We start from the raw sequence: 15,049 nt of genomic DNA, 5'->3' as shown, positions 1-15,049 counted from the left end.
AAATAACAGTGTAATTCTGTTTAACTGTCAGAAAAAATTTTGAGGAACCAATTTGAAAACAATGCCATTTCAGACTGTAGCACTTAGCTGGAGCATTTAATGAAATTTGAAGTGTTTTAGCATCCTCTGATTACCTGCAAACCCTAAAAAAAACCCCACATCAACAATCTTCTCAACTTAATTGGGTTAAGAGTCATAGTAAGCAATAAAAGTGACCAAAAGAAATCACAGAAGGCAGCTAGTGTGCTGAAGAAAAATCACCCTATGATGATCTTCATTCCCATACTTCCCCCTAAGCAAGAAAATACTATTGAAAATACAGGTCTAGTTAAAAATTATTTTGGAAAAATATTCACTAGGGAAGGAAATTCACATATGAAGTTCTATCCTTTTGTTTGTTTGACCCCACCTACCTGCATAACCTGCTGCATTTTCAGTACTCTTTTATAGATGGCAGAATTGGGAACATTGTAGCGCTTGGCATTTTCAAACATCAAGTTCAAATCAGCCTCCAACTGGTCTAAAGTTTCATATTCATGGTTCTTCAGTTTGGTTCTGCAAAAGAGAAATACCAAACAGGTGTTTCACAAGTCACATATTGCAAAACAGTTCTTTAGCATTTTCATTTTCATAATAAATCACTATCCAAAGAGCTCTAATTACATGACTGTGTTTTCTTTTTCTGATGTTGCAGTAACATATTCCAATTGTAACTATGTTAGGGAAACAATCTCCTCTTAAAGAATGATTTTAGTAATTCTGAAAACTTCCCTCTTTGAAGTTGTGCAGACTGAAGTCCTGTTTTCATGGAAGATGTGGTACAGCTGCAGCAGAAGCACAGCCTGCTGAGACTACTCCAGTACACCTCAGCTGTGACCTGTAAGGCCTGGGTATGATATCAATGCGACAGCTTAGCTCCACACAGCCACAAACGCTGTCTTCCCTACACATCAATTCCACTGAACTTCAGGGAGAACCAAAAGTGCCCAGCACCTCTCATGTTAACCCCCTTCAATTTTTGCCTTCTCTTAAAAGTACCTGGTTGGTGATTAGTGCTACCTGCGAAGTGCACTACACATGAAAACAGTTAGAAAAGGACTAACAACAAACAAAGGTCATTTTTCATATGCTAAACAGACGAATCAGTGCACTACATTTGCCAGTAACTTAATGTGTTTTCTTGTATATCCTTGTACAAGTGGTGAAAGTTCTAGCCAACTCTTTTAAACCTTCCAACACCACAGAAAATAATAACCTGCAACAACGCAAAAACCAAACCCTATCACAACTGCAAAATGCAGTCATCCTCCTTCATATCTTCTTCCTCACCCACCTGCCCATCACATCCACCAGCTACGCACCACCCTTAAACACAGTCTGCCTTCTACAGCATCTAGCTGAACGCAAACCTGCCTGATGGGGCATAAGCACTACCACAAAATAAATTCCATATAGTATCTTTTAGTCCCAAACCTTACCTGCCAGTGTGACCTTACAGCTGAACCAGTGAACAAAGAACAACTGTGTTCAACTGGTGCTACACAGGACTCTTCACCGGCCAGCCAAGGATGAGGAAGTCATGGTTGGATTAAATGTGGCACAGGGCTGAAACTGCTATAAAAACTACGGAGAAGTGCCCATGTGTCTATAAAGCTGTCACAATGGAATACATTTTGGAGGAAACATCCAATTAGATGCATGTTGCCAGGATGGCAGCTGCATGCACCTTAATGAAATGTAGCATATTTCTTTTTAATTTCTTTCAGATCTGAAGAACTACTGTGTCCTCAAAAACTGATAAAAGCAGAAAACAAATTTTGACAACCTAAGTGTAAGATGTGGAGAAAATTACTTGTTGCCATTCTCATTTAAAATGAGCCATTTTAGGTTCATGTGTCTTTTTTAAGACTTTAAGACATCAATATCTTGCAAACCTTTATGCATATTTTTTAGATTACTTTTAATGTTTCCAACTGAAGCAACAGATAATCAAAAAGTTTTCCTGTCAGCTTCACTCACCCTTCAATTCCAAAAAAAAAGAAGTTACCAATATAATTTTCATTAGATTAGTACAAAAATATAAACAATAATAAAACCCAAAACCACACACACCCACCCAAAATCAATAGAGTCTGGGTACCAATTAAACTGCCATAAAGAAAAGGTAAAGTCAGCCTCCATTTCTACCTTGTAAAACTCCAGCAACAATTATTTGCATATGTCACAGAATACGTGACTGGTATTAAAAAAGTCAAAAACAAAATAAAAAGCCATTAAATTCAGGATTATTTTGACCCAAACCACTAGCCTATGATGCACAGGCTCATAAATACTAAGGATGTAAACACTGAGTCTACTTCATGCTCTTGCCTCTGTCTGGTAATAAACACTACAGGCCACCTTATATCATCTCCAGATAATCCAAACACTCTCTGGTACAGAAAGCAAAATCTATACAGTAAAATGTACATAACTAATTCTTGTTTTCCAACAAAAATATTAATAAGCAATTACAGCACTTCAGCACACAAACATTTGTTGGTGTTACAAAAGCTAACAGATCATTAAGAGAATACTCAATAAAACATGGAATAGAAATGCCTAAAAAACTTGCATCAAAACCCCTATCTAATAGGCTTGTATTTATCAAAACCATCAAAAGTGAGTTTTAATGGTTTCAAAACAGATTTAAGAGCATTCTAATTTGTCAAGGCACATAGGGTAATTACGTATGTAAACAAGCAGTAAAGTCCTTGTTTATTGATGTTATTTACAGATGTTTATAAAATAGATTCAAACTTTCAAAGGACTAAGAAAACAAAAATAACGTCTAAAGGCAATTCTGCATCTTAGAAAAAGGTAAGCAAGTCATCTAAATTACTTTAGAAATTAAGAACATAAAAAAATCCAACTCAAAAAGCAAGTCCTGTGTAGAAATCAATTAAGGAGCAGCACTGGAGAGAAATGCTGGCCAACAGACTTTTTTCCTCCCCTTGGATGTAGACCCTATCAGCATGGTTTGTTTCCAGGTGACAACTTATACAGACAAATTTGCAGAATTAGGCTCTAACTAAGGATCAAATAAAGTGAATACTACCACAACTGCCTTTAGATTTCATTATTAAATACTTAAGACAAATGTCTAAAAGGTCTCAATGTTTTTTACTGATAAAGACAACTGCTGGAGGACAAGGAATCATGCTTCAGAAATCTTAACAACCAAGCTGGTATCCTTGCAAGAGGATGAACTGCAGAATAGATCTTGAAAATAAGCACATCTGCATGCAACATTCTTGCTTTTCAACTCCTGGCTCAAATTTTGCTTAAACATTAGTAGCAGGTAGTATATAAACATTCTTTTTCAACTCTGGCATGTTTGCCCTCTGCCAGAGAACTAGAACAACTTTTGAGAGAATGGACAGCAGGAAGAATAAAAACTGTAAAAGTTTCTAGCCTTCCAATTAATCTACTAAATTAGAATTATAGAATTGCAAATTCATATTTTGATTGCTGTTGCATGAGGTCTAGATTCAGCTTTCTGAAAGAAAAATCAAAAGGACAACATCTTAATTGAAGCACCACTTCTTCAATGCAAACTGTTTCTCCCTGTTATCACTTGGTACTATTCCTCTTTATTTAGTTTTTTCTGTACCCAACTTAAAGCTGCCCTGGAAGAATCACTAAAGGTCTAAGATTACACTCACTAACAAACTCAACAGGAATGACCATCCTCCTGAGATATCAAAGCCAACAGACAACTCTATATCCTTATCCCCTGTAAGTTCAGTATCTATAAAGTAACACTGTCAGTGTGATACTATAAATGAGATTTACTCATTAGTAACATATCCTGATCAATCAAATTCTGTATGTTATGGGGAAAGTTTTATCAAACTGAGGAAAAGGGGGAATTTGCCATATCCTTTGAAGCAGAACAAATTCAAAGCAAGCTGCAGGCAGAATAAGCAAGGCAATAGCGTTTCCTAGGGAATATACCCTGTCTGCAACCATTTTCTTTTTACAAAAAGAGAATTCTAAATCAGTCCTGTACAATTTCATGATATGGTAGAAGAAACTGGTGACTCTTCATATCAGCAGACCCTAAGCCACTTGACACTAACACATCTGGGATTTGCTTTACCTCTTCTCCCAGGGTCAGAGTGATAGCTCATGCAGGCCCCAGAACAGTACTATGACATGCTTCATATAAAAATATACCACCCACTCCACATAGCCATGGTACCCCACACTAACTTCATCTGTGTGTATTTAAGCAGTGACCTATGAACATTACAATACAGCAGACTAACCCTGAAGCACCAAAAAGCAGGAGAAACACATGAAGTTGCCATTTTATGTGCACTGATTCTCTGCTCTTTGGTGACCCTATAGAAACAGAATCTTTAAGCTGATGGAGAAGGTGAGGACCCTGACAGTACCTCACAAGTAAAGAAAAACAGCATAATTATATCTTATTTCTTTAAATCTTAACCTAGAGCTTAGAAGACAAGAGAAAGAGGAAACACTGTCTTAAAAGAGAAGGATGAGCTATCATTCAAATTACCTTACCAGGAAATAAAATCTTGCTTTTATCAATATTTGTTTATCCACAACCAAATAATCAACATGCAGGCCACCGGATTTTAAGCTAACAACCTACATTCACAGTTGTATTCATGAAAGGCCTAACAACAAAAGTAAAAATCAAGACTTAGCCCATACAGTTTGCATAGATAGACAACTTCCAAACACACATATGAAGAATGAAAAATGCAGGGGCACAAAAGTAATCCTGTTCTAGTCTGCAAATAACCCCCTATTTTACCATCTTCTTCAATGCACTTGCTGTCAGCAAACAATAGCATGATTAATTAAGAAGGTTATTCACAGTACTTTAAACGGGTTTCATTATATTCAAACTCAGCAGATCTAAAGTATCGTATCTTTTCTGAATTTAGACTATGAAATGCAGCTTCACAATAAATTTTTAACATGATTGAAAACAGGTTTCATGTAACTTATTCCCTTTTACTCAGAAATTGTGAAGAGCTAGTCCTGCCTCTTTGGGAAAAAAACAGTAACAAAGAATGTATTCAATCAAGAAAGGCATTTGACAAAAGTTCTATTGGGGAATGACAGTTGTCTTATAAAGTACATTGGGAATCTTGTTCACTTGAATCTGTGATTTTATAAAGGCCTTATGTACAATATACACTGAAAGTACTTGCTAAGGTAGGAAAACTGGTTATATAGACAGAAGGTTTTTAAAATGTACAAGATTCAACAAATATTAAAATACATTACATGAAAAAAGGAATAGAGTAACTGCTAAATCTCAGATGAAGTGAAAATTTGCAAGGTATTGTAATTATTAGACATAATTTTTTCTGTAGAGAATATTTTCCCAATTGCTTCATTTATAAATTAAGCAAACTGAAATACAGTGGCATATTATTTTTCCAAAGTCAATGTAATAATAAAATCTTAATGTAAATTTATTTTTTTTTAATTAAGAACTTCATTAAGGCTTAAGTTCTGTTATTTAAAAAAAGAAAAAAAAAAAGTTCTCTATAAATCATTCAGCTTTAACTCAGCAGTCTCCATCATTTCAATTTAAGTTTCACTCCTTTATTTGCCATATTACTAGAAGTGGTTAAATATACTTGACCAGATGATCACATTTACTGTAAGTTCAACTCAGGTCATAATTAACCCAAAGGCAACAAGAGCCACCACAAATCTCACAGTTTCAGGAGAACCTCAACACATCACAGTGCAGTGAAATGTAATGTTTAGATCAGTGTCACAGACCACTGTCCAAAAGGATGCACATTCATAAGAAAAATGCATTTCAAATCCCCAAACAGTAGATATCACACAAAACCAACCTTGTTTTACACTAGATCCACCCACTTTTTAAAGCTCAACTATAACCCCAGCTTCTTGGAGTGCAAGACACTGGGGTGTGCCAATGAAGATACCTATTTCAGTGCCCATACACCCACACTGCACTCACACATGTTTTAGGAGAGAAGTGCTGCCAGGGAATTCCCTGAAGCGCTTCCTTCCTCTGGTGTAGAAAAGCCTGACCCACTTGCCTTAGGGATTATACTTACTAGCATTGTAAAACTTAATAAGAAACACAGTTCTTGTAAGCATGCCAGGATCTAGCACTTACGTACTGGGTAACCGAACACATTCTCCTGTATTATTTCCTGACTATTCCTCCTGCCATTTATAAACACAGAATGACTTTTTACCAGCAACGCTAAGTTTGCAAAATAACCTCCACACCATACACTTTTACCACACCTGAAAGTCACAGCCTTCACAGTGTCATGCTTTCTTTTTAACTAGGATATTCCTGTTCTACAGCTCTGAGTTTTGTCCTGTTTGAAGCAGGGGAGTCTCAGCAGTGTGTGTATGAACACCTGGCGGAAGGAAATTAAGAGGGAGCCAGACTCAGCTGTGCCTACTGACAGGGCAAGAGGTAACTGGAACAAACTGAAACACATGAAATGTCATCTGAATACAAGAAAAAAAAAAAAGTGGTTTTTTTTTTTTTGGTTTTGTTTTTTTTTTTTACTGTGAGGGTGGTCAAACACTGGCACTGGCTGCCCAGGTGGGTTGCAGAGTCTGTGCATGTGGAGATATTCAAAACCGGGCTGCATATAGTCCTGAGCAATTGGCTCTGGCTCTGTGTGACCCTGCTATAGCCAAGGGTTGGACTGGACGATCTCCCTTTCAACCTCAGCTATTATGTGATTCTGTAAAGCCCAAGTCAGGAAGAAACTAGAAGAAAACAAAAGCCATCAGCAGGACTACTCCCCACATCCAGGAACAGGGCAGGATCAGTACTCAGCTCAAATGACTGCGATTCGTAATGCTCATAAAGTGACTGAGAAGCTGGGTTAAGTATAATATACATCTTTTTAAAACAAAACATACCCATACTCTCCCTCTAGAAATCATATGTTATTTTGTAAGGCTTTTCCTGCATTTAATACACACAATCTCCTGAAATATATGACTAGCTGTAAAATTGCAATGGCCACACATTTCACAGTTCAATCTGGCAAAACAGCCTGGGCAACCACATGCCAAAGTGAAACAGATACAAGACAGGAATGTCAGGCTTTACTCCAACACCTTCAACCTTTCACTAGAACGATTAACTTTTCTGTCCCCATCTGTGAACAGAAGATATGCTCTTTGTATGTACATCTCAAAAAAAAAACAAAAAACCCCAAAAAACACAAAACAAAAAACCCCACCAGCACAGAAAAACAAAACAAAACAAAAAAACACACACACACAAAACAAACAAAAAAAAAAATCCCCAAACAAACAAAAATAACCAACCAAAACTCCAACCCTAATGAGTGGCAGTTTTGAATATCTAAAGACATATTTGCGGTATCAGTGAAATCACACTAGTTTCAGTTTTCCCTAAAGCACATCAATTAAGTACACATATGCATGACTTCAAGGCTTTTTATGTATAGTAAGAAGTGAAGATTCTGTGGTAATTTAAAGAGCAGTTGAATTTCAGAATTAGCTAAAGGAATTTGGACTATTATAAATACTCCACTTTAACTTGTGAACTACAAACACTATTTCTAAAAAGACTGTGTGTTCCTTTTTATTTTCTAAGCTCAGGCAATGAGATAAGTCATTTTTTTTCTACAGTTCTTCATATGTTTGTGTGCAATTTCTGTACTGCTCACATAGCCAGATGCAACCTGCCTACACTGTAAGGAAAGCAGAAACGCAGCTGCCTCCCTATGGCAAATTCTTTGTCCTATAATTGATATCAAGTGTATTTTTAATGGAAGGTCTCTCCCAATTAAATCTGTTTACACAGAAGTTGAGCCAATAACCTTTGGTACATTCAGACAAAGAGCTTCCTGACAACTGTCAATGATTTTTCTCAATTTCACCTTTTTTTTTTTTTTTTCATCAAGTACATTTTGTGCTTCATTCAAGACAAGATACTTTCTTTGGCAAGCCAGCAGCTGTACCAAGACATAAGAAAAAGCACTTTAAAGCCACTGATGGATAGATAATCAGTGTGGCAGTTCCACAGTTTTTCCCCAGCACATGCAAAACATCCTCTGACTGGTTAAAAAAACAAAACAAAACAAAAACAACAACAAAAAAACAAAACCAAACCCACCAACAAAACAAACAGCTTTGTTACTTTCCGATTTAACAGAAGCTGCTTATTCAACAATTATATCAGGTCTAGCAGATCATATTAAGGTACAACCAAAATGTACAACCTATGTAGTAGAATGGATTACACACACATAAACAGCGTTAGGGTCCAGTCCTCACTCACTAAGGATAGAAGACCAGCACAGCACTCCTGCAGTGCAGCTCAGGCAGGGACTGAAGCCCCTGTGGCCACTGGGCATGAGACCAGGGCCACCCGAGGCTGGTCAGTGCCATTAAGGTCTATTAATGCACTCAGGACCCTGACACCTATCCATCATATTAGGTTATCTTGGACTGCTCAAGAAAGATATTGCTCACTTCAACTCAGGTTTTTAATCTGTCAACTGCACTCTGGCAGATGAACCTTTCATGGCTCACAGATTTATAAGTGGTGTCCTGCTTACTTCAGTCCAGACCAGCTACATCATGAATGAAAATAATTATTCTCCACAGTTATACTGTGATCTAGACAAAAGGAACTATCTAGCAATTACTAGTTGTAATTGCAACTGCCTTTCTATAATTCACACTCTGAAGATTATTAATTTAAAAAACACGGCAGTAAAATGTAACCAAGCCATCAGGGTCAAGGAAAGAGAATAGCAGGGGGTTCCGCAGAAGCTTTCATCTCTGCTGCCCACCTAGCCTTCAGAATTATTGATATGGCAACATTTCAGGCATATTACAAATGAAACTCCATTGAAAATAGACCAAGTGACATCCATCTATAAAAGATGATCAAAAGACTGAAGCAGATTGAGTTGAAACAAGAAGCAACCAAATGTAGAGGAAAGATGGCATACACTGCATTAGGTATCAACAACTTGACCACAAGAAATGATACTGGAAATATAAGAAACCCTTGAATTGTTTCCCACCGTATGTAGTTTGTATTCTGTTTTCTTACCTGATCTGCTGCAATGAAATAGGTGTTTTAATTTGCTGATAATAATCAGGATACTTTTTCTTGGAGGGCAAGTGGAAAAAGGGTTCAGATATGAGCTGGCCCTGATTATTTCGGCAACTTCTAACTGTGTCATAAAGCTGATAAAGAGGATTAGAAGTGTCCATGAAGGAAGTAATGCTCTCAGCTTCAGATTCTCCCTCTTCATAACGAGCAGCAGCTGTACAGAAAGGAAAAATGTGAAACTCAGCAGGACAACTCAAGAGTGGGTTTTTTGGTTGACTTTTCAAATTAATAAAGACCTAAATTAGAAAAGGCAGTCCCTCAGTTGAGGGTGTTCAACCACTCTCTGCAGTCAGATTCATAGCTCAGAAAAGGATATCACAAATATAACTTCTGAGCCTCAAGCTTACACAAATAGCACTTTATCTAGGTACTGGAATCTCTTATCAGATGAGATTTCAGTTCTGTCACTGGTAATACACCCTTGCCACCTACAAGTGCTGGGAAGTGTTCACATATGAGACTACGTAACAGGACTATTCAACCACACACTATCCATTCAACAGCTATATCCTTATTTATACATTAAACCATTAATACTAGTATTTGTGCCAAATATATCTGCATACTGAACTATTGCCATTCTGTTATCTGATGAGCTATCTACAAGAATACAAATTGAAAAACCATGTCTGGAATTTTCAAAGGTGCCTAGTCAGTTAAGCAATATGGCCAGATGAAAAATTATTTTTTTGCATGTATATCAGAAAGGTGACTTCAAAAGTTCTGTAATCCTTTAGATCATATTAATCACAGCTCAGTTAAAAAAATTCTGAAGTTTAGCAGAAGAAACTGACACTAAACCCTGCACCTCTGGTATATGCAGTGAAACAAAGGAGAAATACATATTTTAGAATTATTATATAATTAGCATAAACATTTAATAATAAAGTATTTACAAATTTTATAGTAAACTTTTCTAATGATCTTTATGAAGCATACATTATGCTTCAGGATTAAGATAAATGAAAGAAATGCTATGAAGAACTAACATTTATTGCAGGTGAAGTTAGGAGAATCATCACATGAGCAACAGAAACACAATAGGAATGGGAAAAAAGCTGGTAGTGGAAATAAGACAAGAAGCAATAAATGGCCAATCCTTCCATGCCTCTCAGTAACACCAATGGTGCAGTTTTTACCCTGCAGATAGGCATAACATAAAATCTATGTGGGTTTGCGCATACTAGAGTTAAATTATTCACCCTTTTCCCCCCCTCTTGTGAGTTAAAGTTTGAAGGAAAGCTTGGCAGATGACACACTGGGTAATTCAGTTACACAAAAGACAGATCTCTAACACTCACACCAAGTTTCCAGCTGGCATTTTCATTATTGCTCAGTGGAGGCTGGCAGTGTTTCAAGCTTTCTATCCAAGTTCAGTAAAGACATATTGAAATGATGACAAAGCCAGGGGAGACTGACTGCATAACAACATAGTACTATCATTTTTCCTCTGCAGCCTGATGTTCCAGATCTATGTGAGAGTATGGGACCTACCAGACAGGTTGGATGCAAGCTAAAACACAAGCAGACCTCAGCAGATGTGCAAACACATAACAAAGGTGTTCATTACTGATTCAGGGAAGTCACTCAGAATTATCCTAATTACGTATCTATATGTCAATCAGCATCACTGAATGACCTAGCATGTACTACACAGTAGCCAGCAAAGCAGGAGCTGGACAAAATAACTCAGGTAGAAACAAAAGTCTGGAGGTACCACTGTTTTCCTGTACCTAACATATCAACCTGAACATGGAGACAAACGAGGCTAAGAGAATGCTATCAGGTAAAGTAAGTTTTCAAAATAGTTTATGCAGCAAAATACAGTCTTCGATTTTGTTTACTCAAACAGTTCAGTTCTGAGTGCTGCATAAGAAAGTAAGAAACAGAATAGAAAAAGCAGAACAACTTATTTATATGAACGAGAAAAAATAAGAAACTAGCAAATATATTGCTTTTCTCTGACATGTGGTGGCCAGCAACAAAGCAGTTCAATACCTTAAATAAGAAATGTACTTCCTTTGTATTGAAAGTAGAACACAAGGTACTCCCTAAAATAAAAACCTAAGTAAATTAAAGAGGCACTAAATCAAAGTGTTTACATAATATTACAATACAGCTATAAACATTTTCATTATGATGTGTATCTTCTTTAAAAGTGATGTGTCAAACATTATATATTCTTATATATTTAGAAAATGATAGTGCTTTAATATGAAACCTGTTATCTTAAGAACTGAAGAATAATGTATTATTCAGATAAGAAGACAGAAAAATGCACATTTTGCTATGGAACAAAAGATCTAATTCAAGATTGTAGATTCTTTAATATGCAGTAGCACCAGGTTCCATATCCCCATCAAGCACATTCTGGCAGTAGAAAGTAACAGTCAGTTACTCCCCTTTCATGCAGCTGTTACCACAACTACAGTTAGCAGATAAAGGAAAAAAAAAAAAAAAAGCAGTAAATCATAACCACAAAATATATGCCATTCAACAGTCCCAAACAAAATATATTTCCTGCTGTTCATTCCATACCACATTGTTTCCTAATGAAGGGACTGCTTCACAATGCAGTGATGTTGAATTGAGTTCACTGCATAAGGAGGAAGCCATCTCATTTACAACTGGAACTGAGCTTTATTATCAGATATAAATGTATTTAACATATACTTGTACACTTACTCAATGATGAGGCAGAAGGAGCTGAGAGGAGAATATCTGAATGTATATGAAAGAAAATTAGTCTTTACTCAGTAAATGATTTGCTTTAAACACTGTCTCCTTTGTGGTCCCAAAACACCTAGACAACAATGAATGCTCAAAGTCTAACTTAAGATAGATGCTAGTAAAACCAAAAGCAGCATCCAGTATTAACACACTGATAAATGAAAAAATAATAAATAAAATAGCTTTGTTTACTAAATGAAATATTTATAAAGTACTACATAATGACCATCTATGCCTGCCTTTACAGATTTACAATAAGGAGCAAGGGAGCTGCAGAAGCTGCTCATGTCCTAGTACATTTGAGCTGGAAATCTTCTACAAGCTCCATCACACCCTCTGAAACTGTGAGGATAAACTCTAAGTTGGAAACTGATATTGTTCATTGCTTAGGCAACTGCTATAATCAAAGAAGCTCAAAGATTTAGTCCTCTGTATGGAGAAGGAGAAAGTTCTCTTAATGTTCAGTCACGCAGCCTAGTTCCTATTTATTTTAACGAATGTTAGAGGAAGGAAAAATGATAAGATACCAGAGCAACTAATAAAAAGACCAGTTGGTTTAAAGAAAAATCCTTCTCGTCCAGAGACTGAAAGCATAGGGATGTCCAAGTAGTATGTTGGAAGGAGAGAAAATCTTAAGGGTGAGAGAGGTCTGCCAAAAATATTGATATTGCCTCTTAATGTGAATGCCATAAAGACAGGAGAGCTTCTACTGCAGGCAAAAGCAAGGCAAAAATCTCAGATGCGTACAAAAAGCCCATAAAAATGACAATAACATCCACAGTAAAGGTGATACCTGAAAGTGGTTAAATCACATAAAGAATTTAAATCCCATAAAGACAAAAAACCCATGCATTTTTACAGAATTACAATTTCCAAAAATAGCAGCAACATTCACACTGAACCAAGCTAATAAATACTCCTCACACCTCCCAGAAAGTCGCTGCTTTGAAGCAATAACTGAACTTTGGGCTAGCCAGGAATAAAAATGCTTTTGCTTGCTGCATGATCTAAAATGATCAAAAAAATTCTACAGCATATCCATCTACTGGAAAACAATGGTGAGTACAACTCAATTATCAGGTGTGAAATAAATGCCCCGAAAATATATACTGAAGAGATGTGTCATTTTGCATCAATGAAGAAATAATGTATATAAAAAATAAAACCACAGATGATATATACAAAAGCATTTCAGAAACCTGCTCTGAGATCAAGGCAAGGAAGTTACTGAGAATGTAACTACCAAGACGGCTAACTTAAAAGACAACTTACAACAATTTATGACAATACTGAAATATCTGATATAATGCATATATTATAGCATATATGTTTACAGTATAATGCTAAAGCATGATTATTATGAACCTAAGGATGCTGTATGAAGGCATGCCCTTTTATGTGCTTCTGCTTTAACATAAACCATCGTGCAAGATTTCACAACTGCTAGACTAGACCAAGTATTTCTAAATTAAGTTCTAACATTTATCTGTCCTTATACCTCATACCCATTATCTTCAACTTAAAAAAATAAAACCTGACAAGTACTTAGAAGACCCAATGGCACAAGAGAGCAAGAGAGAACAAGCCAGTGTGAGCGAGATTCAAACAATTGCAGCACTGTAAATCTCTTTTACTGGAAGGAGCACCCAATGTCTTCTCCAGTGTCTCCTCTTCTGTTTCACATTAGAAGGAATAAAAACAAGCAACAGTTTCCTAAAGTTTGGATAAGTATACTTGGAAACACTCACACAAAATTCAAAACATGCAAGCAAGTCTGGCCTACCCTATCAACTGTACACTTATAAATTTGTACTTAAAGGGAACAGGGATTACATTTAACAGAATTACATGCTGGGTTTAGAAACACTGCAAAATATTTTTGAAATTAAGATATTTGAATGTATCTGGAGCTCTACAGTTTTGCTTATTCCAAACATTTTAATTAAAGAAAATAAACAGAGAAACTGCATTACAGTTCCTACCAGCCAAAGCTGCATCCTCGTCACTTTCTGATCCATACTGCAGTGCCATGGTTATTGCTGATAAACGATCCCCTTGGGCTGATCTTTTGTTACTATAAGAAAGTAAAAAAATACATAAAATTAAAAAAAAAAAAAGAAAGGGAAAGGGTTATCATGTTAACCATTAACAGTCACCCAGAGTGCATCAGTAAACAAGCGAAGCTACATTATCAGGAATACAGACATGACTATGCAAGAGAAGACTGGAGCCCTTAACAGGAGAAACTGTTAACGATCCATAAGTCTGCCTCTATTTTAAGAGGCAGTCCATCAAACTGAAAAACCGGACACACAATCAGAAAGCTAGAGCTCAAGCTTCATATTTTGAATACTTGAGTATTTGAATTATTGGGGGAGAAGGGGGATGATAACAAGTCCCTCCCAATAAATAACTTTATTATTTGATCCTGTTTTATAGGGATTTGTCTACATGAAGGAATTCAGCACACTGTAAACTGTATATGCTATCTCCTCCCATTCCTCCATCCCCATCCCAGGCATTTTCAGCACACACAGTGTCTATATGTGATGTACCTTTCTCTGCTTTCTACATGGAGTAAATCAGCATCCACGCTAGCTATATTCTCACTGACTTCTCCAGCATCCCTCTCTTCCCTCCTTTCGTCCCAAAGCTGGGGCACAGCACTTCATATCTATGCTGTAGGCTATGCCTGACAATCTCTGCTTTTTTACTAGGTCAGCTCTTTAGGCACCTTCAGCAATGGGCTTGGCCTTGCCCTGTGGGAGCAAAGTGAAGAATGCAAAAAAGCAGACGAGTTGCTTAAAATGACACCAATTCTGTACAAACGCCCAATCCCTTAAAGACCCTTGCAGCTGCTGTGCTAAACCGTGGCTTCAGAGTATATATGCAGGGAATTAGACAGGAGCACCACTGTTTCAAGACAGTAACCCAGAGACTGTAGACACAAGACCACTGCTAGGTGCCAAAATTCTCAACTGATGACTGAAAGAACAAAGCAGAAAGCCTCCAGTAATCCAGTCTACTCAGCAAGTTTGCAATAAATTCATCCCAAATGCAATACTTTCTTTTTACAGACTTCATTTGTTTCCACCATCCATCTCTTAATTATTTAGTCCTACTTATTTTTTA

The 15,049-nt window shown here is 36.7% G+C and overlaps 1 protein-coding gene across 15 annotated transcripts in view; it reads right to left on the bottom strand.

The window, feature by feature from the left end:
* The window catches only part of PBRM1 (polybromo 1), a 65,537-nt gene that overhangs the window by 35,917 nt on the left and 14,571 nt on the right, over positions 1-15,049 (bottom strand). For all 15 annotated transcript variants that reach the window (XM_033004580.2, XM_033004589.2, XM_033004587.2 and 12 more), the window contains 3 exons: positions 13,900-13,991; positions 9,125-9,341; positions 414-555 (listed from right to left, as the gene is read on the bottom strand). In XM_033004580.2, the coding sequence (XP_032860471.1) occupies positions 414-555; positions 9,125-9,341; positions 13,900-13,991 (451 nt within the window). The remainder of the gene's footprint in view (positions 1-413; positions 556-9,124; positions 9,342-13,899; positions 13,992-15,049) is intronic.

Source organism: Tyto alba, unplaced genomic scaffold (genome assembly GCF_018691265.1).
Source record: "Tyto alba isolate M040663 unplaced genomic scaffold, T.alba_DEE_v4.0 Super-Scaffold_3, whole genome shotgun sequence".
NCBI classification, from domain to species: Eukaryota; Metazoa; Chordata; class Aves; order Strigiformes; family Tytonidae; genus Tyto; species Tyto alba.
The sequence above is the reverse complement of the archived record's forward strand: the minus strand, read 5'-3'. Positions and strand labels throughout refer to the sequence as shown.